General features: G+C 45.8%; 1 protein-coding gene across 2 annotated transcripts in view; it reads left to right on the forward strand.

The window, feature by feature from the left end:
* LAMTOR5 (late endosomal/lysosomal adaptor, MAPK and MTOR activator 5) overlaps positions 1-27,018 on the forward strand; it is a 277,957-nt gene that overhangs the window by 190,682 nt on the left and 60,257 nt on the right. For both annotated transcript variants that reach the window (XM_077467357.1, XM_077467358.1), the window contains exon 3: positions 7,748-7,865. In XM_077467357.1, the coding sequence (XP_077323483.1) occupies positions 7,748-7,865 (118 nt within the window). The remainder of the gene's footprint in view (positions 1-7,747; positions 7,866-27,018) is intronic.

Here is a 27,018-nt window from a genome sequence, read left to right on the forward strand (position 1 = left end):
ATGGGCATTTAAATGTAAGTTTTTTTCCCCTTAAACTTCCCTCCTAAAAGTTTTTTTTTCCTTTAAAATTCTCTCCTAAACTTGGGGTGTGTGTTATACGCAGGCGCCTGCTATACGCCGATAAATATGGTACACGTTGGCGCAGTGGTGATTAGAGGATTTTTGATGCAGGAGCATTAATAAGAGCAGGAAGGCAGGAAGTGAGAGTGCATATGCAGTGGTATTGAGGAGCTTGGAAGCATGTAGGAAATGTGGTAAAAACCAAGGGGGAGGGCAATCAGATGTGAGGGGGAAGTGCCTGCAGACATGATGGCAGACATCCCAAGACTCCCGCGAGGAGCGGGAGCCTCCCGCATTTTGGGGGCGGCTCCCAGACACCGGCAAGTGCTGCCCAATATCCCGGCTGGGGGGGCTAATCCTGGATTGTCCCCTGGTTCACAGCCGGGGATGGTCGGTGCAGCAGGAGGGATAGCCATGAACAACACCGATCTCCCTGTATAGCTGATATCAGCGGTTTCTTCTCTCCCTCCCGTGGCTATCGACTAAAAAGCTATACAGGGAGATCTGTGATAACAGCTGCCCCTCCTCCTGCACGGATCATCACCGACTGTTCCCTGTATCCTCCCCTCCTCTGTGTCCTTCTCCTCTGGCACCCTGTCCTCCACCCCCCACTTCCCCTGCAGTCTGCTTCCCTCCTGTCCTCTCCCACCAGCTTTGGGGATCTGTCAGGATGGAGAGCGGAGGAAGGGATCAGTCATTTACTGGCCCCTGCCTTTTCTGAATTGGACACAGTGAGCAAGATCTCTCTTGCTCAGTTTATGAATGGACAGGAGCCTCTGTCTTCTGTCAGTTCATCTTAAATGCTGAGAAAGGGACTGGGGAATCAATGTCCTCAGTCCCTTTTCCTGTCTCAAAAGAGATGTCAGGGGTCCCTTGATATATCACCAAAGCGCCCCCCCCCCCCCCCCCAACAGGTTTGATTAACCACTAGGCGTCCGCTCTATAGCCCGAAAGACGGCTGCAGAGCGGACACCAATTGCCGGGAGGCAGTCTCTGGACAGCCTCCTGTTTACTTCCGCAATGCACGAGCGCGCATCGGGGAAGTTCTGTGCTGGCCGTGTCCCCGGACACAGCCAGTCACAGATCGCTGTAAACGGCCAATTACAGCGACCGTTTACAGCGCGATCGGACCTGCCAATGAGAGATGATCTCAAGTGTAAACATATGAGATCATCTCTCATTGCCGGCTCTCTCTCCTCACACAGACAGCGTGTGAGGAGAGAGAGGATCTGTGCTGAAGCTACAAGTAACTTATTACTGTGAAAAGTGAAAATCTGTGCCCATACAGTGCCCAGTGTCACAGTGCCATCTGTTATCACTGCCATCTATCAGTGCCATCTGTCGGCAGTGCCCCCTGTCAGTGTCACCTGCCACATCAGTGTCACACCAATGCCACGTTTCACCAGTGCCATCTGTCACCAGTGCCATCTGTCAGTGTCACGTATCATCAGTGCCACTTATCAGTGTCACCTGTCAGTGTCACCTGCCATGCCAGTGTCACCTGTCAGTGTCACCTGCCGCACCAGTGCCACGTGTCATCAGTGCCGTCTGTCACCAGTGCCATCTGCCAGTATCACCTGCCACATCAGTGTCATTTGTGAGAATGTCGCAAAGATTATTTTCAGCCAAGGAGGCATACAATATTCTTGCGGCTGACGAGAGCAACGGGGAGCTCTCCGCTTCGGATTCCTAATTTTCTGATTGTGAGTCTGACGTGGACTATGAGCATGTCCTAACCAGTGGAACAGACAGCCTCAGAGGAGGAAGATGAGAGTCCGCCCGCCAGAAGAAGGCGTACTGGCGAGGAGGCAGTGACATCCACCAGCAGCGCAGTGCCATCCACCAGCACCGCAGTACCTCGGCAAAGGCCACGTGCCAGTGGGGTGTCAGCTCATTCCCAAAGGGTTAGGTTCCATGCCAGCCTTCCCTTCAGAACCCCTTATGGCTTCCTCCCATTTCAGGAGAAGCTATCATTCCCCCTTTCACTGCCCAGCCAGGAGTCCAGGTGAATACAGAAAATCTTTCTCCGATCAATTTTTTTTCAACCTAATTTTTACTGAGGACATGCTTGGATCAGTTGTGGTCCAGTCCAACTTATATGCCCAACAATTTATTGCAAGCAACCCAACGTCCTATTATGCCCATCCCTACGAGTGGAGAGAGCTAACAGTGGAGGAGTTTAACATTTTTTTGGGCCTTGCGCTTTATAAAATTCTGCCAATACTCAACTATTTTTCTGATATCTTCCCCCAGTTGTTTACCCCAGACCAACACATTTGCGTGGATGAGTCCCTTGTCAAATTTTCTGCCAGGCTGGGCATAAAACTATTTATTCCCTCCAAAAGGGCCCGCTATGGGGTGAAGATGTACATATTGTGCGACCGCAGTACAGGGTATACCTATGCCTTCATGGTATACGAAGGGAAGGACGCCCAGCTTCATCCCCCCAATTGCCCCGAATACATTGGATCGAGTGAGAAAGTTGTTTGGGAACTCGTAAATCCACTCCTGGAGAAAGGCTACTATCTCTATGTGGACAACTTTTATACAAGTTTACCCCTGTTCCACAACCTTCACAGAAAGAAAACTCCAGCATGACGAACCGGAAGGGCTTTCCTCAAAGCCTCATCAACAAGAAGCTAAGAGGGGAGACGGCGAGCTTACGGAATGAGGAAATTCTGGCTGTGAAGTGGAGGGACAGAAGGGATGTGTACGTTCTTTCATCGATCAACAATAATACCTTCGTAGAGATCAGCAGGAGGGATGGGGAGTTTAAAAGCCAACATGTATCCACTAGGGCTGAAACAACTAATCGATTAATCGATTACTATTTTCATAATGGATTAATCGGCCAGTAACATATTGGGGTTAAAAAAAACTAAAATGAGCCATTTATAGTACACAAATAGCAAATAATCGCTACTGTAAATATTACTTTCACAGTTCTACAGTTAAAAAAAAAATGAACCCCTTACAGTAGTGATTATCTGCTTTTTGTTGTACTATAAAGGGCTACTTTTAGTTTTTTTTAATCCCATTATGTTACTAAATGTCTTAGACCTGGTTCACATCTGTGTTTTTTGGTGCTTTTTGCAGAAACACACTACAGTTGATTTACATGGTTTCCTATGGGACACGTTCACATCTATGCTTTTTTCAGCCGCTGTGTATTTGAAACGGACAGGGACTTTTTTTTTTATAACGCAAAACAATGCTTTTTTAGTTCAATGTACTTCAATGGAGAAGCTGCAGAAAAGCAAAATCGCGTGAGCAAAAATCAAAACGCACAACAAAAAGCACTGCAGAAACAGATCAAAAGCAAACTGCATACCGAGCCTTGTGCTGGCCACATGGATCAATTTTCAGGTGAAAAATCTTTGTACGTTTGCTAAAAGAATGTGGTTTTGAAATTTTCACTTGTTTTTAACATTCTGTTTTTAAAATTGAATGTAATTTGTGAACGAAAACCACATACACTGTCTGGAAATTCCTTTCACCAAGCAGTTTTCTATTTCTAAATTTTCCCGTCACTGTGGTCGAAAATGAACGTCGATATGACCCCACTAGCGATTATAAAATCGAACAAACGTTCTTAAAATGAAATCTTTTTTGAGGGAAGATCTCCTCTAATAGTATATACAGTATATCTCTCTTCTGTCTGCTGTTCTCAGAGTGGATTAGAGATTTTGCTCTCTAACCATATAGTTGGTTATTTATATTTACCACGGCATAGAGATATTTAAGAATAAATTGCTTCTTTTTTTTTTTTTTTTTTAACGTTCCATATTAACTAAATTATACACCACTTTTTTTTTTAAGGTTATTAACCAATTAATCGATTAATTGAAACAATAATCGACCAACTAATCGATTATGAAAATATTCGTTAGTTGCAGCCCTAGTATCCACGAATACAACATGTTCATGGGGGGTGTCGACTTCAACAACCAGATGCTTGAACCCTACCTTGCCACAAGATTCTGTTTATACCTCTGCCTGATCTGGAACTGACCCTGGCTTGTTATTGGACCACGCTTCTGCCTACCGATTCTGTACATACCTCTGGAACTGACCCTGGACTGTTTGACCATCCTTTTTGCTTGCCTCTTGGGCTGATCTTGTACCCTGCCAGTGGACTAGTGGGATTCATAACACACAGGGGTCTCATATATGTGAGGGGGCTCCAGAATTGTTTTTCTGGATGAAGAAAACATTTTTTTTTTGTTTTCTCATTCATAGATTAGGGTCTGGAGACTCGGAGGCTTCAAAGAGATTTGGGTGGGAGAAGCCTCTGCCTCTATCCCCTGTCCTGAACGAGGCCCTACTTTTGCCTGCTGCCTGTAGGACCTATGCCATCATGCCTCTGCCTGTCCCATGAACTGACCACACCACATGGATGGACCATTGCTTACAATCTCTGCCTGCACTGACCCTGGAATGTATCCCTGCCTGTTCCGACTATGGAAAGTGTTCCTGCCTGTTGCCTGGACAATTGCGTTTGCTGACCAAGTCCCTGCCTGCTGCCTGGACCAGTGCTATCCTCCTGTGTACAACTGTGCTACTAAAACCACAGGTAATCTTTTCTTTACCCTTTACTCAGCAGAATGTTTTTGGGGGTGTAATTATTGGTATGTGCATGCTATGTGTCCCTAGAACACCTGACGGTATTCCTTGTATGTGGCCAGGCTGTGTAAAAGTCTCACACGTGGTATTGCCATACTCGGGAGGAGTAGCAGAATGTATTTTGGGGTGTCATTTTTGCTATGTACATGCTATGTGTTGGAAATATCTTATAAATGGACAACTTTGTGTAAAAAAAATAAAAAAATAAAAATAAAATGCGTGTTCATTTTTTTCCACATTTTCCAAAAACTTCTGGAAAAAAATGAACCATTCAAAAGACTCATTATGCCTCATAGATTATACGTTTGGGTGTTAGCTTTCCAAAATGGGGTCATTTTGTGGGTGTTTCCTTTGTGCTTGTGCTCCAGTGCCTTCAAAAGTGTAATAGGTGGTTGAGAAATGAGATGTGTAATCGATGCACCTAAAACCCTTGAAAGTGCTATTTCAATGTTGGGCCTCCTGTATGTGGCCAGGCTGTATAAAAGTCTCACACATGTGGTATCGCCGTACTCAGGAAGAGTAGCAGAAGGTATTTTGGGGTGTCATTTTTGCTATGTACATGCTATGTGTTGGAAATATCTCTTATAAATGGAAAATTTTGTGTAAAAAAAAAAAAAAAAAAAAAAAAAAATTTTAAAAATTGTGTTTTTTTTTTGTTTTTTTTCCACGTTTTCCAAAAACTTCTGGAAAAAAATTAACCATTCAAAAGACTCATTATGCCACATAGATTATACGTTGGGGTGTTAATTTTCCAAAATGGGGTCATTTTGTGGGCGTTTCCATTGTCCTGGTGCTCCAGGGCCTTCAAAAATGTAATGGGTAGTCAACAAGTTAGATGTGTCATATTTATGCTCCTAGAACACCTGATGTTGCTCCCTACATTTTGGGCCTCTCTATGTGGCCAGGCTGTGAAAAAGTCCCACACATGTGGTATCGCCATACTTAGGAGGAGTAGCCGAATGTATTTTGGGGCGTCATTTGTGGTATACACATGCCATGTGAGAGAAATAACCTATTACAATCACAATTTTGTGGAGGAAAAAAAAAATCTTAATTTTGCAAAGAATTGTGGGGAAAAAAATGACAACATCAAACGCCTCACCACACATCTTACTAAATACCTTGCAGTGACTACTTTCAAAAAAGGGGTCATTTGTGGGGTATTTGTACATTCCTGGCTTGTTTGCGTCACAAGAAATGAGATAGGCCACCAGTACTTCAGGTGTGATACATTTTTTATGATTTGCACCACAACTTGTAGACTCTAACTTTCACACAGACCAAATAATATCCACTAGTTTGGGTTATTTTTTACCAAAGATATGTAGCAGTATAAATTGTGGCCAACATTTATGAAGAAAAATTTATAATTTGCAAAATTTTATCACAGAAACTAAGAAAAATTCGTTTTTTTTCCCCAAAATTTTCGGTCTTTTTTCATTTATAGAGCAAAAAATAAAAAACCCAGAGGTGATCAAATACCACCAAAAGAAATCTCTATTTGTATGAAAAAAAGGACGAAAATTTAATTTGGGTACAGTATTGCATGACTAAGTAATTGTCATTCAAATTGGGAGAGCACTGAAAGCTGAAAATTGGTCTGGTCACGAGGGGGGTTTAAGTGCCCAGTTGTCAAGTGGTTAAAAGAAAAAAAAAATGAAATTGTAAACAAAAATGATAAAACATTTAATTATAAAAAAATATATATAAAATAAACTACTGACACCACCCCATTGCCCTCCCAACATTGTCCACTGCCCCAACCCCCTCCCCCCGAAAAGCATTGTGAAGTAAAAAAAATTAAAATAAATTGTAAAAAAACAATATGTAGAAATAAACTGCTCACACCATCCGCTGCCCTACTGACACCATCACCACCACATACTCCCCACCCCTTCCCCAGAAGCACTGTGAAAAAAATATATTTAAAAAAAAATATTTAAAGAAAATAATAAACAAATTTGTAAAAAATAGAGAAAATAATAAAAACAAACTACTAACACACACTGCTCTACTGACACAAGTCAGTGGGGGAGATATGCAGTGGTGGCAGGGAGGTCGCATATCCATATTCTCATAGTTCCACTTTGATGTGTATGTGCCATACATGTACGATTAAACACAAAGGGTACATGGGCAGCAAATAACGAACTGGTGTTGCACTACTTTTAACAGATGTCATCCAGGAGTGGCTTTTGATGATCCATTTGTGCTGGCTGAGTGTAAAGTGTAAGGCAGGGTGGTAAGGCTGACACACAGGCGGATATAGGAAAGGGGTTTGTAGGCATATACCATCAGAGGGTTTCAGAGCTAAAAAGTCTATCGATGCAAGCCCTTAGGCATAGGGAGAAAGACTTCTCTGGATGCAGAGGTAACTACTTTACATCTTGCTGACTTGTCCCTCTAAATCTGTCTACTCCCTCTAATCCTTCATGGTTAGCTGCCTGGAGGGCATCTGGAGTGGTGCTGATGACTAATAATGGTTTTGTCCTGTATTAGTTGCCATAAGTGTTAGCTCCCAACAACACAATATAGGACAGTGAGAAAATGTGAATGTAGACTTTGGGAAAATCTCAAGGTGGATGTGGCCTGGGCAAGCAAACTTACTGGGCATAGGTATAAAGGCAAATGGTGCAGCGAATAAAGGAAAAAAGTCACTCTGTCTGAGAACACCAGACTATTGCCAGAGATTCAACAGGAAGTGCAGCTTCAGCAAGGCACATAAAGAGAGTGAGTTTGTGTTGTGTGTGTCTGAACAGCCATTAACTGGGAATGTTGAGTACTTTATAGTGGTAGTTGGAGCTGAGGGCAGGCAGACTGTCAGGTTTCAACAGAACACTAATATTGGGCCTAAAGATGGTGCCTGTGGACAGTTAGAATGGAAACCAGATTGTAAAATTCTAATTTTATATATGATTCTGCATGCTACAAAGAATAAATCTTGCACTGTAGTATGCCAATTATGCAGCTGTAATGTAATTTAATTACATTTAAAAACATGGTGTTTTTTTATGGGTTAACTTTTGTGTGCTTTTAAATAACCATTCATTTTTTTCTTCTATAGGCTGTGGGAGCCTATCCGATGGGCATGCTGGCATAATTTCCATACTTCCTCAGCTAGCAGCTAAACTTACTGCTGACCACACTGATGTGCCTGTTGTCTGCTTGGAATCAGATTCTGGGTAAGACTCTTACTCTTTTTAGATATGTTAAATGTTAAAGGGATCTGTTTATAAAAATAAAATCATGTAACACCGGATCTAAAATACAAGCTACATATACAAATACAAGCCTTTTTTTCATTATTTTAATCAAGTAAAGAAATGTGGGGTCTTGGGCGTCGGCGAAACTTTTTTCTGTGGGTGGGGTGACATAATTTTAAGGCCACCCATGCTCTGTCTCTTTTTCGACAATGTCAGTATCACAGTCAGGGACTGCATACATGGACAGGAGACGGTCAGAGACTGTGACATAGTACAGAAGACAGAGACTGACATGTTACAGTAGATGGTCAGAGACTGCGGACATGTTACAGTAGATGGTCAGAGACTGCGGACATGTTACAGTAGATGGTCAGAGACTGCGGACATGTTACAGTAGATGGTCAGAGACTGCGGACATGGTACAGGAGGCTGCAACGATGGTACAGGATATGGTCAGAGACTGCAGACATGGTACAGAAGACTGCAGACATGGTACAGGAGACGATCAGAGACTGCAGACATGGTACAGGAGACGATCAGAGACTGCAGACATGGTACAGGAGACGATCAGAGACTGCAGACATGGTACAGGAGATGGTCAGAGACTGCAGACATGGTACAGGAGACGGTCAGAGACTGCAGACATGGTACAGGAGACGGTCAGAGACTGCAGACATGGTACAGGAGACGGTCAGAGACTGCAGACATGGTACAGGAGACGGTCAGAGACTGCAGACATGGTACAGGAGACGGTCAGAGACTGCAGACATGGTAGAGGAGACGGTCAGAGACTGCAGACAATGGTAGAGGAGACGGTCAGAGACTGCAGACAATGGTACAGGAGACGGTCAGAGACTGCAGACAATGGTACAGGAGACGGTCAGAGACTGCAGACAATGGTACAGGAGACGGTCAGAGACTGCAGACAATGGTACAGGAGACGGTCCCCCGACCCCACTTCACTTGTCAGCTTCAATTTGTACTGTCCTGTTCCCCCACTCATAGTGCCAAGCCCCGACTTGTGTCGCAGTCTATTTCAGTTATGCATCTTATTCTATTTCCTCACCTTCTAATAACGATATCACGAGTTGCAGGTGGTACAGGGTCCCTCAGCAACAGTCGAGCGGGCAGGAGAAGAAGTCAGGCACTGCTGATGCGGGCACGTGGAATCGGATGGATCTCTGAGCCATTCTAATCGATGCCAGTGGGTGGGTGCCAGATAAGGAGGTGGGTGGAGACTGAAGATCAGTCTCTCCCTGCCCTGCTGTCTGCAAGTCACTGGGCTCCACGGCCGGAGAAGGAGGTGGTGGATGGAGAGTGAAACAGTCTAAGAACGCTCCACTCTGCCTCACTGGGACTCTGATTCTGATGTCACTGGTTGCTAGACGCCAAGCAGGGCGGCCCTATCAACCAGAGCCGCCTTTCTGGAACTCGGTTAGTAGGTTGTCCTGTGTCCTCTATTTCATTCCGGGACACTGTCTCGTCCCAGAATGAACGTTTCCAGGACCAGGGACACACGTTAATTTGCTGGCACTGCTGCTGAATGTAACAGTGCCGATCTGATCCCTGATTTACCCCCCCCCCCCTTGCGAAATGTTTGTTTTGTCTTTTTTCTAGACAGTAGGTGATCACTAGAAGAATGCTTGTATTTTCCTATGGAATCATCCACTCTGTAGCTAAGGCAGGGAGATGTTGCTCCTATTGCTAGTGAATGAGATTCAGCAGCATTTGTGCCAATGGCAGAGTGACACCTTCCCTGCATCTCCCCACAGGAGGAACAATTTCATGGGGACAGACAGGTGACTTTGCTGCTGCTGCTCTCTTGGCAGATTTGCCTGTCTGACATAAGCATTAATGTGTCTAGCTGTTTTATTTTATTTTAGCTGCTTTGTTGTAAATAGCTGCTTGTTTACAAAGCCCCACACACAGCTGAAGAGTCAGAAGAAGCCTTGTCCATCTTCCTCCTTCTGCGTATCTGGTCTGTTAAATCAAATCCAAGATGGAGAAATAGGCATTTGTATGCTTTTATACTCAATCGTTCATTGACGGACACAGCAGCTCTTCTTGACCTTAGGGTTATATCGCCCCTTTAGGAGAGGACTAGGCAGAAAGTGTTAAAAACAGCAACATGGGGCGGTCCTACTGGCTATAACCCCTCACACTGCATCCGGCGGCTCCGTTTTTTGTTTTTTTTTGCCTAGAGTAGAAGGACCTGGCTCCCGGTGGGGACCATTGGTCCTGGGAATTTTTTCTTTCTTCTGCTTTTTGATTCCTGTAATCTACAACCAACAGCCGGGCTGGGTGAAAGCCTGGATATTATAGATCCTGGTAGTCTTCCCAGCCTAGCCATAGAGTGTGAGCAGATCTTAGCCCCGTCTGATCCAGGGGAGGCTGGTGAGCTATATGCTCCGGGACACACATATGACCGGTGTCTATGTCACAGTGTGCCGTGGCCGGAAGCCACCCTGTACTGCTCAGGTGATGGGTCTGTCTGTGGAATGCGTCCAGCAGTGCCTGCAGGAGGGGTAAGTATGGTTCCACCTGTCTCGGCAGGATGTAGCAGCTGAGCATTCCCTGGGAGGTCGACTAGGGGGTCTCTCACTCTCCCTTTCTTCTCTCCCTGCCCCTTCTCTCCTCCCCATGCTATGGGCCGCTGTTTGACTGCACACATGGGGGTGCGGTGCACGTTCCTGGCTGGGGGTCCTCCGGGGGGGACTCTGGATCTTGGCAGGGGGCTGCGCTGGGTATTGGGGGTCCGCTTGTCCTGCGGCCATGGCCATTTTTTTGTAGCCACAGCCAGTTTTTTGCATTTAAGCCATTTTCTAGTAGTTCGCCAACCATTTTCTTGGCGCCTTAAGATGTTTTTGCTGAAGTGGGCATTTTCTAGTAGCCTCAGCTTGTGTTACCTCTAGCGCTGGGTGCTTGTTTCCTTCTAGAACAGCGCGCTTTCCACACAGACACCTCGTGGATGACACGGGAGAGAGGACAGCAGCAGCACAGCGTGGTACCTGGGTCAGGGTGGTGAGTCTTGTGGGGGCCCCCTTAGTCTGTGGCAGCTAGGAGGGTGGACTTTTTGTGTAACTTGCCTTAGGTCCTTAAGTGGTGACAGGCGAGTGTGGGTCAGCATGGCGTCAGAAGCTGGCGCTTCTTCCCCAGACATCCCTGTTATTGCAACTGGTTCCCCTGCACCTGCGGTGCCTATGGACACTCTGTCTGCGGTCCTGGAGGCCTTTGTTGCCAGGGTGGAAGTGGCATGCGGACGCAAGGGGGGGGGGTAAAAAAATGCCCCCTCTCCCCACCCCCTTCTGGGGAACGCTCTGATTCAGACTCGACCCCCGCTGTGACAGGCGGCCCCTGTTCTGATGTATCAGAGGATGTGGACCAGGACCGTTCGGACATTGGAGATGATTCTGTGTCTGGGTCAGTGCAGGAAAAGGCGCTTGTAGGAGCACCCGGGGTCATCTACAGAGGTATCAGTCCCTTTTGGATCCCAAAAGCCGGCCGGCACGGCTAAGGTGTTTCCTTACCCAACTTATTTTGAGAAGTTTATTTAAAAGGAGATGGGAAAACCACAGTGGGCCTATTCAGTCCCGAAACGCATTGGCGGTGTGTTCACCCTTTGAGGAGAGTCTCCTGAAAAAACGGATATCTCCGATTATTGATCTTCCGGTATCCAGGTTAAATAAGGTAACCACGATTCCGATGGAAGGGACTCCTGCTTTCAAGGACCCTGCCGACAGAAGAGCGAGACAGTTGCCCAGTCCATGTTTACAGTGGCGGGGTCAGCATTGCAGCCAGTGTTGGCCATGGCCCTGGTGTCCCAGACGCTTACTGAATGGGCTAAATTGTTGCACCGTGAACTGGAGAAGCAACAGGCTTCCCCAGTCTGTGTGAAGCTGGCGGACCAGTAGGTGCAGGGCCTTAAGTATGTCTGTGATGCGGCCTTAGATACGGCCCCCTTGCTCTCTAGAGCCTCAGTATCAGCAGTAGTGCTACATTGCCTGATTTGTGGACCAGGCATCTAAGAAAGCACTGGCTGACTTGCCCTTCCAGGGAGAGAGGCTATTTGGAGCCTCGTTGGATGACATTATTAAGAATGTTACTGGGGGTAAGGGCACGTTACTTCCATAGTCCAGAAAAGGGAAGGAGCCACGCCGTAGGCAAGGGCCCTCCTTTTCCGGCCAGAAGAGGATTTTTCATCCGCCCTGGTCGGCAGGTAAGCGTTCCCAGTCCGACAAGGTGCCTGCTGAGGGACAAAAGCGTCCCTGGTTTAACAAGCCTGCGAGCAAATCTGTTGCCGCATGAAAGTTTGCCCCTGCCCGACTCTCGGGTGGTGGGTCTCCTTCGGGAGTTTGCAGCCCGGTGGACCTCCCTACTGTCCGACCAGTGGGCCTGCGAACTGGTTTCCTCAGGGTACAAGATAGTTAGTTAGTTTTCTTGTCCGCCAAACAGATTTTTTTCCCTCCCAACCTTCATCATCTTCCGACTCGTTGGGAGGCCCTGTTTGGGGCAGTACAGGACCTGCTGCTGCACGGGGTGATGGTATCTTTACCGACACCAGAAAGGTTTCAGGGATTCTACTCCAATCTGTTTGTAGTCCCAAAGAAGGAAGGGGTCCATCCAGTCTAGGACCTCAAGGCCCTCAACAGCTTTGTGAAAGTACAAAGATCCAGGATGGAATCAGTTCACTCGGAGGTAGCTGCACTCCATCAGGGGTATTTTCTGGCATCCTTGGACATCAAGGACACATACTTGCATGTCCCCATATGCATCAAGCATCAGAAGTTTCTGTGATTTGCAGTCGGGGACCAGCACTACCAATTTGTAGCTCTCCCTTTTGACCTGGTGTCAGCACCAAGGATCTTCACCAAGGTGCTAGCCCCAATTTTGGCTTTGCTAAGGCAGCGAAGGGTTGCAATCATGGGTTACCTGGACAACTTCCTTCTGAGGGCAGCTTCTGCCTCAGAATTAAGGGAGGATGTGACAATCCCCATGCAAACTCTTCGGGAGTTTGGTTGGGTACTGAACCTACAGAGGTCGGTGTTGGTGCCGACTCAACATCTGGAGTACCTGGGCCTGCTTCTGGACTCCTCGGAGGCGAGAGTCTTTATTTCGGACAAGCTGCAGACTCTTCAAGCTGCGGTGACGTTTTTGTTGTCTCGCAGGTCATCGTTACTGTCTTTTTGCATGCGAGTCCTGGGTCTCATGGTAGCCACTTTTGAGGCGGTACTGTATGCTCAATTCCACACTTGAGTCTTGCAAAAGGAGATCCTGTCAAGATGGGATAAATCTCCATTGTCAAATTCGAGTGAACCAGCTAGTCAGGGACTCCCTGCTCTGGTGGCGGAGGTCTCGCCGGCTCTTTGGTCCGGTGACGGACGCCAGCCTGACTGGTTAGGGGGCAGTTTGGGGCGTACAGTCAGCCCAGGGTCGGTGGACCCAGGAAGAATCCAGCTTGCCGATCAACGTGATGGAACTTTGGGCAATCAGGCGGTGCCTCTCCACATGGTCACAGAAGCTGCAGGGGCATCTGGTCAGGATCCAGTCGGACAACCTCACGGCGGTGGCATATGTCAACCATCAAGGAGGAACAAAGAGCTTGGATGCAGCACTGAAGGTCGCTCACATCCTGTGGTGGGCAGAGCGGCATGTGCCGGCTCTGTGGGCCGTTTACATTCCGGGCGTAGAAAACTGGAAAGCGGACTACATAAGTCGTCAGATACTGGACCAAGGGGAATGGTTGCTACATCCGGATGTATTTTGGCTCCTTTGCCTAAGGTGGGGCATGCCAGATGTGGATCTTCTGGCTTCTTAACTCAATCAGAAGGTACAGAGGTTTGTGGCCAGGTCAAATGATCCCTGGGTGGACGCAGCAGACGTGTTGGTGGCTCCATGGGGGCATTATCGTATGATTTATGCTTTTCCCCCCACTCAAACTTCTACCACGTCTGCTTCGCAGAGTGGAGGCCGAGGGGATTCTGGTAATTCTGATTGTCCCACGTTGGCCTTGACATCCTTGGTACGCTGACATAGTACGAATGGCGGATATTCCTTGGCAGCTGCTGATGCAAGAGGACCGTCTGTCGCAAGGTCCAATACTTCATCCTGCTTTACCATCACTGGCTTTAACAGCATGGCTGTTGAAAGCCTGGTGCTAAGTGATGGAGGTCTGTCTGATTCGGTAATATCCACTATGTTGAGGGCACACAAGTCATCTTCTCTGAAGATTTATCATCGTACGGGGAAGGCCTACATCTCTAGCTTTGGCTGTCTTTTTTCAGTGACTATTGGTGACTTATTCATTGGGGAGTACGTTTTTGTTCAGGGGGTTCGACACAAGGCCCCTCCGGTTCGACCACCGCTACCTCCATGGGATTTGAATCTGGTGGTCTCAGTGCTTCAGAAACCGCCATTTAAAAACATTAGGGAAATTCCCTTGTTGACACACTCTCAGAACGTAGTCTTTCTAGTGACTATTGCATCTGCCAGGAGGGTTTCTGAGTTGGTGTCCTTGTCTTGCAAGACTCCCTACTTGATCCTCCACAAGGATAAGGTGGTGCTGTGTCTGCAGCCTTAGTTTCTTCCAAAGGTTGTTTCAGCCTTTCATCTAAATGAGGACATTGTGCTTCCGTCCTTATGTCCTTGGCCATCACACCCCAAAGAAGTGGCTTTGCAATCCTTGGACGTGTCTGTCTGCTACAGCTCCTTTTCGGATGTCGGACTTGCTGTTTTTATTGGTGGCTGGTCCGAAGAAGGGACTGGCAGTCTCATTGGCCACCATCTCTCGGTGGATTAGACTGATTGTAGTGCAGGCTTATGCCATAAGGGGACAGGCGCCTCCCTTTCCTGTCACGGCGCATTCTACCAGGGCAATTTGTGCCTCTTGGGCTTTCCGAGATCGAGCGTCCGTTTCTCAGGTGTGTAAAGCAGCACCCTGGTCGTCCGTTCACACTTTCACTAAATTTTATAAGGTTGATGTGAGTGCATCTTCGAATGCTTGCTTCAGCTGCAAGGTTTTGCAGGTGGCTGTTTAAGGTTGCAACTCCTCCGTTGAGGATCTCTGGTTAAGGGTGAAGTTATTGTTGTTTGCTGTTCCCACCCCTCGTTTCTTTGACACTGCTTGGGGACGTCCCTAAGGTCAAGAAGAGCTACTGTGTCCATCAATAAATGATAAAGAAAATAGGATTTTTGTACTCGCCGTAAAATCCTTTTCTCTGAAGTTCATTGATGGACACAGCACCCACCCCTCCTATTTATGTTTGTACTGCTTTTGACAAACTGAGCTGCTGGATGCAGTGTGAGGGGTTATAGCCAGTATGACCACCCCCTCGGCGGTACTGTGCAAGTGTTGCTATTTTTAACAATTTCTGCCTAGTCCTCTCCTAAAGGGGCAATATAACCCTAAGGTCAAGAAGAGCTGCGGTGTCCGTCAATGAACTTCAGAGAAAAGTATTTTACAGGGAGTACAAAAATCTTATTTTTCTCATTCATTGGAGGTTAAAGGACTCTTTTTATTATATTGAACATTCAAAATTGGTCCCAACAATTTGAAATTTGTAAGGAAAAAGTGTCAAATTTGTGACAAATTGCACTACCATCTCCAGGACATTCTGCCCAAAGCTAGCATCTGCCAGTGTAGAGTTTAGCTAAATAATTATGTACTAAGGAAAAGGTAATAGCCTCACAGGCCTGGAAAACAAAGGCCTGGTGCTGAAATCCTCAGTGCTCACTGCCCTAGTAGATCAAATGATGACAAGAAAAGGGATACCTTACAGCAATATGCCTGATAAATAATATGCCATATCCATCTGAATATGGTGGTGCTGAAAGCCAAGGGAGTCCCAGTGGGGAACTAGGAATACTGGTCTTTTTAGCTGTGATTTGGAAGTACACACTATCATCAAAGTGGAAAGAGGACAAAACTGTAGGCACAGAGTAAGTCTTGGGTCTCAAATTATTCTTATCCCTGTGAAGGATAGGTTACAGCTTCTTGCAAGATAAGGCAGCCACTTCTGAGGCCTCGGAAGCCCAAATTCAGGTGATTTCTTGCATTGGCTCAGAGAGGTTCCTGCAGAACCAAAAGGACCAGGTTATGAGTGGCTGGAGGCCAATGGAATAAGACTGCTGAGGCCAACATCTGACCCTTAAAGTGGATTTATTTTTCCTACATCATGGGACACAGTCAGGCTTATAATTACCTGCTGGGTTATACTTCATCTCCAGGTGAATGGACACTGGTAGACCAAAGGAAGTGATCCCCTATATAACCTCTCCCACACCGGAAGCGCTTGAGTTTTTTAGCAGTGTCTGCAAGGTGGATGGTATGGTTTGTTTGAGCTCTCTGAGCTCCAGGTCTCTAGTACCACAAACTGTTTTTAACCGGTTCCCGACTGGCTCCTGTACATATGTCTGCAGAATGGCATGGCTGGGCAAAGTAACGTACCCGTACGTTACTTTGAATTTCCCGCCGTGCACGTGCCTGCCGAGAGCTACGTGGTCGCAGATTGTTAAAGAGGCCGTTATTGATGGTGATTTAAATTTCGAAGTGGGAGGAAAGCCTGCTGATGTAGCGAGAAGTAATTCACTTAGTGAGTTTGGGCGGAAGGACGAGGATTCTAAGATAGACCAAGCCTTATTGGGGTTAGGATGCCACCAGTAGTATAGTTGATCTAGAATGGAAGCATGACAGTAGTTCTGAATATGGGGAAGGTTGGTCCCCCCTTTTCTATGTTGCCTAGTTAAGATATATTGAGCGCATCTGGGTGGTTTAGTTTCCCACACAAATCTGGAAAGTTGTGTTTGTATGGAGGCAAAGAATGAGTGGGGAATTGGCATGATTACTGTCCGGAAAAGATAGAGTAGTTTGGGTAAAATTAGCATTTTAAGACGCGATGCGACCTAGTTTCGAGAGGCCTGAGGTACGAAGCTGATTTAATAGTTGGGGCAGTCATTTTTGGAAGGAACGATAATTGAGATCATAAAGTTGGGATATAGATGGGGCTAAGTTTATTCCAAGATACGGAAGGGAATTGTTTGACCAAGAGTAGGGGAGAGTACTCTCTAGGAGAGATTGTTGCCTACGTGATAGGTTAAGTGGAAGGATTAGAGATTTAGAGGAGTTAAGTTTGTAAAAGGAGGCAGAGCTAAATTGATCGATGATGTCCTGGAGTGCAGGCATGGAGATGGTCGTGTTTGTGATCATTAAAATTACATCATCAGCAAAGAGGCTGATTTTATGTTCCATGTCGTTATGCATAATTCCTGAGACTCGCTTGTCCTCTCTGATTTTAGCCGCAAGGGGCTCCATTATTAGGGCAAAAATGAGAGGGGAGAGCGGACATCCTTGGCGGGTGCCATTAGAGATCTCAAAGGGTTTAGATAGTGTGCCATTGGTCAAAACTCTGGCTGAAGGGTTTGAGTACAGTGAGAGAATGGCCGTTTTGAAACCAGCCTGTGATGCCGAATTTGGACAATACCTCTCTCAGGAATCCCCAATGTACCCTGTCAAACGCCTTCTCTGCGTCCAACGATAGCAGCAGAGAAGGCGTTCGAGATTGGGCAATCTGGTGAATCAAGTTAAGAACTCTTCTAGTGGCGTCTGGGGCTTGTCTGTCTGGCATAAAAACAAATTGATCTGGGTGTACAAGGGAGGGAAGAAATTCTAACAGTCTTGAGGCTATAACCTTGGCAAATACTTTTACGTCTGTGTTAAGGAGAGATATGGGTCTGTAATTAGTGGTGGAGGTGGGATCTTTTTCTGGTTTAGGGATAGTGGTAATGATAGAGCGCAACATATCTACCAGTAGAGAACCAGAGGTGGCAGCAGAGTTGAAGAGGTCCGTAAGATGGGGGGCAATATTTGAGGCAAATGATTTGTAGAATTCATTAGTGTAGCCATCCTCTCCCGGAGATTTGTGAAGCGGTAGTGAGTGAATGGCTTTCAAAATTTCATCAGTAGAGAATGGTCGAGAGAGTCCCTCTAATTGGACGTGATTTATAGTTGGGAGATCAATAGAGGATAGAAAATTGTGAATATTTTGGTCAGTCGGTTGGGGGGTATTGACATCACTGGATAGGTTGTAAAGAGAAGAGTAATAGTCGTTAAAGGCATTAGAAATATCCTGTGGGTTTGTCAGAAGTTGTTTGGAGGTGGGGTGCTGAAGGGATATTATCTTACTTTTAAGGCGTTGAGCTTTAACTTGTCTGGCTAGTAGAGCTCCGGCTTTATTGCCTAAGGCATAATATTTGGCTTTGGTAAGTTTAAGGTTGTTCTCAAACTTAAAGAGTAAAAGAGAACGGAGTTTTTGTCGCTGTTCGTAAAGCTCGGTAGCAAATTTCTGGGAGAGGTATTTTTTATTCCGGTTTTCCAAAAGATTAATTTGAAGGAGGACCTCATCACCTTGCTTAGACCTCTGGCGTTTAATATTACTATGTAGCTTAATTAATATGCCGCGCATGTAAGCTTTATAGGCTGACCAAAGTACAAACTTATCTGTGTCCGGTTGGTTATTGATCTGAAAATACATTTGGTGTTCATTAGAGAGTCGTTGAATAATTTTAGGGTCTGAGAGGGATGAGTCAAGTCTCCACAGTCTATTAGTGTTAAGTCTACTGTTTCCCACAGTAACGGAGACTGTGGTCTGTCCACGTGATATTGCCAATTTCAGATTTCGTCACATCTTGAAGGGTGAGTTTGTCAACAATAAAAAAGTCAATTCTGGAGTATGAAAGTTGAGAAGAGGAGAAGTATGAGAAGTCTCTTTCGGAGCTGTAATGGCATCTCCAAGGATCGTAAAGGTCATTCATTTGAAGAAAGGGGTTCAGAACAGAACGTTGAGTCTTTGATGTAGAGGTAGTGTCCAAAGTAGAGTCTCCAATTATGTTGAAGTCTCCTCCCATGAGGAGCCTCCCTCTGCGGATTTGTGTGATTTTTTTGTAAATAAGTTTGTGGAATTGTAACTGACGAGTATTCGGACCATATACGTTGATCAGGGTGTAGGTAACTTGGTTAATGTCACAAATGAGGATCAAATATCGGCCATGGGGATCGACAACTGAGTGATGAAGAGTAAATTGTATAGAGTTCCGTATGGCAGTGAGGACTCCATTTTTCTTCTTCGGCCCTGAGGCTAGGAAAACCTGGTCGTAATTTTTTAGGGTAAATCTGGGAGTTTTTGCAGCAGCAAAATGAGTCTCTTGCACTATGAGAATGTCGGCTTGTTGGCTGTTAGCCTCTCTGAAAAGTGCAGATCTTTTTTGCGGGGAGTTTAAACCTCTAGCATTAACAGAGACTATTTTAAAAGACATTTTCCGGGATGGAGAGAGGCGCGGGTGTCAGTAGAGGGGGGTGAGTGGCAATAGACGCGTGTTTAGTTACAAGTCCAGCTCCAAAGGTAAGATCGGCGTAGATTTTAAAGTATATCTCCCGGTGTAACTATGTGGAGAAGTAAGAGAGGAGTAACTGATGCTGGGTTTGGGTGGAGGACAGTGAGTAAAAAAGGAGAGCTCAGTAACAAAAAGGGCCTGAGCTCAATGTGCAGACACTACTGCAAAAATACAGTGGGGGAAAGATCTTGCGTCCACAACGTGGGACAGGGATCTCTGAACAGGCAGGCAAGTGCTGGGTAATGACTCTGCAGTTAGCCAGCCATAATGCGTTTGAAGATAAGGGTGAGGATTACGACTGATGGCCATTAGAAGGGTCTCCTCCGGTATCCATGAGGGTCGGCATGTGAGCAGGAGGGTTTGGTGCGTCTTCTGGGATGATGTGCCATTGTCTCAGGAGTGAGAGCCCCATAGGGAGAGTGCGCACTGCATGGGTCTTGTTTTGGTGTGTAATAAGAAGTTTAGTAGGAAAACCCCATTTATAGGGTATGTTATGGTTTCGAAGTGCTTTAGTTATTGTCGCCAGCTGTCTACGATTGTCCATCGTTGCTTTGGATAGATCAGCATAGAGCGCAATGCTAGTAAAAGGGTCTGGAAGACTCGCCTTGACAGAAAAAAATGTATGCGAGCCAATACATCTCTAGGAGTAGAGTTAGGGAGGTGAGAAGGCTTAGGGAGTCTGTGTGCCCTATCAATTTCCAGATCTCGGGTTGTCAGATCAGGTAAAAGGGCCCGCATCAAAGCTTGTATAAATTGCGTAAGCTCAGCTTGTTGAACCAATTCGGGGACATTGCGGAATTTAATATTGTTCCGTCTGGAACGATCTTCCAAATCTGCGATTTTTAGATTGATTAATTGGAGTTCATCTTCGTGATCTGCAAAGCCATCAACCAATTCATTGTGTGCAGAAAGCACATCCCCCATTTTAGCTTCTAAATGAGTAATAGCATTATCATGCTGATGCACTACAAGTGACAGGGATGAGACCGCAGAGGATAAGTCAGAATACAGTGTTTGTCTCAGTGAGAGCAGCATACTCTTCATAGAGTTTTCAGACAGTGGCTGGTCTGAGGCAGGAAAGGCATCTAGGACAGAAGCTTGTTGCGGTGGGGGGAGGGAGAACAAGCTGGGAGCTGAGGGAGGCTGTAAAGGCTCTTCCGTTCTGAGCCTGGACTTTGCAGGGCTGGATGTGGTGGGCGAGTTAGGAGGAGAGCACTCACCCTGTGTGACAGGCATATGATGAGGTCCCGAAGGCGGCAGGGAGCTCCGATGCTGCTGTGAGGAGGAGGACCGCGCTTGTGATTCTCGGCCGCCGCCGGCGCCATTTTGGCCGTCCTGTATGTCAGGTGAGGAGAAGTAATCCGTCATCTTCCTGGGGAGAGACGTTCCCTTCCTTCGTTTAAGCATAGCCGCTGAGTGTGAAGGGACTGTCAGGCTGCTGGAGAGATGTTTTTCCCTTTTGTGCCGCTATGTAGGTCGCTGAGGCTGGTGTTCTGTGGAGCTGAGGTATCAGGCAGCCATCCGCATGAGCCGTCAAGCCACGCCCCCTCCGTATAAGCATTTTACCACCTGCTCCTCCTCAGCAAATTACACTCCCTTGGCCTCTGCGATTCTGCTTTATCCTGGTTTTCCTCCTACCTATCTCAGCGCACTTTCAGTATCGCTTACAACTCCATCTCCTCTGCTCCCCTTCCTCTTTCTGTTGGGGTACCCCCAGGTACTGTCCATGGGCCCCTCCTATTCTCGCTCTATACCTCTTCCCTGGGCCAGTTGATAAACTCTCATGGTTTCCAATACCACCTCTATGCCGACGACACCCAGATCTATCTCTCCCCTCCTCAACTCACCCCCTCAATCTCCTCCCAGATCTCCAACTTACTGAAGGACATATCAGTATGGATGTCACACCACTTTCTCAAACTCAATCTTTCTAAAACTGAGCTTGTTATATTTCCTCCTTCACGATCCCCCCCTGTGACTCCACCATTAATATCAACAACACAACCATTGGTCCCTTCACACATGCCAGGGTCCTGGGTGTAATCCTTGACTCTGACCTCTGCTTCAGCCCCCATATCTAATCACTGGCTAAATCCTGCCACCTTCACCTCCGCAACATCTCCAGAATTCGACCCTTCCTGACTGACACCACAAAGCAACTCGTTCACTCCTTGATTATTTCCCGCCTTGACTACTGCAACTCTCTCTTTAATGGCCTACCCTTAAGCAGGCTATCCCCCCTTCAGTCTATTATGAATGCTGCTGCTGCTAGACTAATACACCTGCCAATCCCTTTACTGGCTTCCCCTACTCCACCGTGTAAAATTCAAAATGCTAACCATAACATACAAAGCAATCCACAACATCGCCCTCATCTGCAGATATCGCCCAAATCGTCTCCCCTCCGCTCCTCCGAGGACCCCCTGCTTTCTAGCTCCCTTGTTACCTCCTCTCATGCTCGCCTTCAAGACTTCTCCAGAGCCTCTCCCATCCTCTGGAACTCCCTGCCCCAGTCTGTCCGCTCAGCCCCTACCCTGTCCACCTTTAGGAGTTCCCCGAAAACTCATTTATTCAGGGAAGCCTATCCCACACCCACCTAACTGTCCCTGAGCCACCCCCATCAAATCATTCTCTGCAGCTATTACCTTTTGTACCACCACCCCCTCCCTTTAGAATGTAAGCTCTACGAGCAGGGCCCTCCTGTACCTTTTGTATTTACTGTAATTGTGTTGTCCCCCTATACATTGTAAAGCGATGCGTAAACTGTTGGCTCTATATAAATTGTGAATAATAATAATTGTTTCCCTCCAAAGAGATTCTCAGTTCTCTATCCTAGCAGGTACTGTTGCTCAGCCCGCAATTGCAGCTATAAGTATCTGTCAGTCCTTAAAAGACCAGTTCACAGAGGCCCTTAATGAGCTCCCTGCACAACAGGCCAGTGAGTTGGCCGCTTTACCAAAAGCATTATGTTTTTCCATAGATGCTATAAAGGATTCTATTCACCAGGCATCTCGCCTTGCACTTGTGCTAGTACACATGAGTAGGACCCTTTGGCTAAAGGATTGGTCTGCCGATGCACCCTGCAAAAACCTACTGTCTAGTATCCCATTTCATGGGGAGCTTCTATTTGTTTTAAATTTCTCTTTATTTTATATTTTAAGACATACATTCAATATTTACCATTCAAATTTCACCTCATTATAAAACATTTCCCATACAAAAAAAAAATATGATAATAAAACATTCAAAATCTTATCAATACTACCCCATACAATCCCCCTCCCCCTTTCTTACATGAATTCCCACATTTTTCCCGAGGTATTCAATTCCTCCCATTTTTTCCAATATTTTGAGATCTGTTTCTCTACATATCCCTCTTGTCTAATTTGTTTTTCCATGAAACATACTTCGCTCATCTCCTAATTCCACTCTATTATTGTTGACGCCTCTTCTTTTTTCCATTTACGTGCTATTACGGTTTTATCCACTGTAGTCATTTGGTACAAAAATTCCATCTCTTTTTGTTTTAATTTTTCAAATGTATGGGAGAATAATACTGTCTTTATATCAAGATTTATTCTTATACCTGTCATCTTCTGATATATTTCTATTATCTTACCCCAAAATATTTTTATCTTCCAACAACTGTACCAGATATGCTCTAGAGTACCCTTTTCATTCTTGCACCTCCAACAGAGTTCAGAGTTCTCTTTATTTATTCTATTCATAAGCACTGGGCTCCTATACCATCTTAATATAATTTTATAGTTTTTTTCTTGATACTTAATAGCTATGGGTGTTTTATATATTCCTTCAAATATCTCTTCCCATTCTTTCTCTGTCAATTCCTGTCCCATTTCTTCCTTCCATTTTCTTATTCCTGCTATTTTTTTAATATCCCCACCAGGGAGTAATAGGTTATATATCTTCGCTAATTTCTTATTTGTTTTGTCGTTATCTATTGCTATTTGTTCAAATATGGTTAATGGTCTATTAATCATTGTCTTTATTGGGTCAATAAATGCCCTCAGTTGCAAATACTGAAACCATTTATTTTTATATTCTTGCCCCAATTCCTGAAATGTTGGCACATTTCCATCACTCATAATTTGTATTATCCGTTCATGTTCTTCCATATTCCATTTAAAAAATGTATTATCCTTTAAAGCTGGTCTAAATTGGGGATTGGCAAATAATGGAGTCATAGGGCCTATTAAGGAAGATAATTTTCTTTTTTTTATCATATCATCCCAGATTTTTAAAGTTGTTTTTACAAATATAGGGATTTCCTTCTCCTCTGGTCTTAACTTAGGTTTTATCCATGGCTGATGTTTTATTTTAGCCCCTAATATATCTTCTTCCAACTTTATCCATTGCTTGTCTTTTGCATTATGCTGCCAATCTATTATTCTCATTAAAGAGGCTGCTTGAAGATATTTAAAAAAATCGGGCATTGCTAATCCACCATTATTTTTCGTTCTAATTAATATTTCTCTACCTACTCTGGGAGTCTTATGTGCCCACACAAAGCTTTCTACCATTTCTCTCAGGTCTTTCACAATTTTTTTTGATGGTATAATGGGTACCGTTTGAAAGATATACAACATAATTGGTAAGATCTCCATCTTTACAATATTTATTCTCCCAAACCATGAGTAAGCTTCTATTTGGCGATGATTTGGATAAATACATCCAGACAATTTCCAGTGGAAAAAGTACTTTTTCCAGTCAAAAGAAAGTATAAACGTTCTTCATTTAAACTGACTTTCTCTCCTGCGTCAATCTCATCCCCCTTTAGGCAGTGGCGATGGCTTCCACTGTCAGATTCCAGAGGAAAATTGCAGGGTCGGGCCCAAGCTCAAAGGAAGACATGGAGCCGCAAGACTGCAAAGCAGAATACGAAGACCTCTTCATGAAGAGGCGTCTCACCTCACCAAGGTGGGGGGGGAAGACTTCTGCATTTCGCAGAAGTCTGGCAGAGGGAAACTCAGGACAGATGGGCTCTCTCCACAGTGACTCTAGGATACAAACTAGAGTTTCAGGAGTTTCTACCATCTAACTTTCTGAGATCAAACATTCCCAAGGATCCAGGGAAAAGACAATCCCTGTTTCAAGCATTAGACCGATTATTGACTCAAGGGGTAATCATACAGATCCCCACAGAAGAACAAGGTTTAGGTTTCTATTCAACCTGGTTTACGGTACCAAAACTGAATGGAGATGTGAAGGCCCATTCTGGATCTAAAAAATCGAAATGGGTTCCTAAAAATTCACTCCTTTCAAATGGAGTCGATCAGGTCAGTGGCCTCCATCCAATAAGGTGGAGAACTTCTGGTGTCCATCGACATCAGGGACGCATATCTGCATGTTCCTATATTTCCCGCTCACCAAAGGTTTTTGCGTTTCGAAGTGGAACAATGGTACTTTCAGTTCGTGGCCTTACCCTTTGGGCTAGCCACAGTACCACGGGTATTCACAAAAATACTGGCCTGACCCCTAGCTAGGTTGAGGGCACAGGGCATAACAGTGTTTGAGTGCCTAGACAATCTAGTGTTAATAGACCAGTCAGTGACTCGCTTAAAGCAAAGCATACGCATTACAACCAGTTACCTGGAAAGTCTTGGTTGGATCCTCAACCTAGAGAAGTCTTCCTTAAAACCAGTAAGAGGGCTGCATTACTTAGGCCTGATCATAGATACAGCCCACAAAAGGGTGTTCTTGCCTCCAGCAAAGATCCGCTCCATACAAGAGCTGGTACGGATGGTCAGGTCAAAAGCAAATCCTTCAATTCGCCTTTGCATGAGTTTGTTAGGAAAGATGGTAGCTTCATTTATAGCAGTCCCCTATGCCCAGTTCCATTCAAGACTGTTGCAAAACAGAATCATCTCTGCTTGGAACAAGATGATCCAAGCTTTGGACTTGCCAATGCAGCTGTCCCCAAGAATTTCTCAAAGCCTCAGTTGGTGCTTACGAAGCCAGGATTTGCTGAAGGGGAAATCCTTCAGACCAATAATCTGGAAAGTAGTAACGACAGATGCCAGCCTCTCAGGCTGGGGAGCGGTAGTAGAGGAGGTGACTGTCCAGGGACAGTGGTCAAAACTCGAAAGAGCCCTGCCCATCAACATCCTAAAGATTCGGGCAGTGTATCTGGATGCTAAAAACCTGGACCTTCGACACCCAGGGCTGCGATCCGGGGATTCTCTGGGAGGCCCATAAAACGGTCATTCGGGGAATACTCATTAAACATGGGGCACTTCTTAAAAGAAAACGAAATGAACACCTCGCACACTTGCTTGCTAAATTAGCTACAGTGGAGACACAACATAAACATGCCCCCACGCAACCCTTGGAGACAGAACTGTTGGCCCTCCGCACGCAAATAACCGAGACTCTCCGCTATAAAGCAAAAGCGGCGGTACAATTCTCCAGACGTATGGGTTATGAAAATGGTGACAAATGCGGAAAGACGTTGGCCAAGTTGGTTAGGGCTACCAAATCGGCATCGTATATTCCACAGATAGTCAACCCGCAAGGCCAGAGAGTCTCTACTCCGGCGCAGATTTCCAGCGCCTTTAGGGACTTCTATATGGGCCTATACAACCTGCCGGGCTCTACCCGTAGCCAATCCCAAATAGATGAATACGTCACAAACTCTCAACTCCCCTCACTTCCGTTGGAGACACGGGTTCTTCTGGAGGAGCCCATTACTCTGGCGGAACTGCAAATAGCAGTCACCGCGTTGAAAGCGGACAAGGCACCTGGGCCAGATGGCTTTACGGCCCAGTACTATAAGGCCCTTTTTCCAATACTGGGCCCACGACTGGTGACCTTTTTCAATGCACTGGGTGCAGATACCTCCTTCCAGAGGGACACTCTGAGAGCACATATTTCCCTGATCCCTAAGGACGGGAAGGACCCTAGCCACTGTGGTAGCTATAGGCCGATATCTCTCTTAAACCTGGATCTGAAACTATTCTCCAAAATTCTGGCCACCAGATTAGCACAACATATCCAGTCCCTTGTCCACTTAGATCAGGTGGGGTTTATACCCACTAGGGAAGCGAGGGACAACACCATTAAGGTGTTGAACCTACTTCACATTGCAGAAGCCCAAAAAATCCCCTGTGTATTGGTTAATACGGATGCCGAAAAGGCTTTCGACAGGGTCAACTGGCTCTATATGTTCTCGGTCCTCCGCCACATAGGTTTGGGGGACAAAATGATGTGGTGGATCACCAATATCTACTCTACTCCTACTGCGCAAGTCAAGGCAAATGGAGTCCTCTCGAGCCCCTTCCCCATCGGGAACGGGACGAGACAAGGCTGCCCCCTGTCACCCCTGCTCTTTGCCCTCTCCCTGGAACCGTTTCTCTGTACTATTCGGCGTAACCCTGATATCTCGGGAATTCGTTCGGGGGTCGCTCATTACAAAATATCAGCTTATGCTGATGATCTTTTATTCTCGCTGACTAACCCCAGAATTTCCTTACCGAACCTCCTCAGAGAATTCCAACTGTATGGTGCGATCTCCCACCTGAAAATAAACTTTACTAAGTCCGAAGCTATGGGCATAGCGGTACCGCCCCGAACCCTTTCTGACTTGCAGGCCAATTTTAGCTTTAAATGGACCGACAAGGCTTTGACGTACTTGGGCACGAAAATCCCGGCGTCTCTTACCCAGACGTTTGACCTTAACTTTCCACCCTTACTGACTAAGTCCCGGTTACTTCTGGAACAATGGCAGGGT

This window comes from Lithobates pipiens, unplaced genomic scaffold, assembly GCF_037356315.1.
Source record: "Lithobates pipiens isolate NorthernLeopardFrog02 unplaced genomic scaffold, aLitPip1_a1.2 Scaffold_52, whole genome shotgun sequence".
Lineage (NCBI taxonomy): Eukaryota > Metazoa > Chordata > Amphibia > Anura > Ranidae > Lithobates > Lithobates pipiens.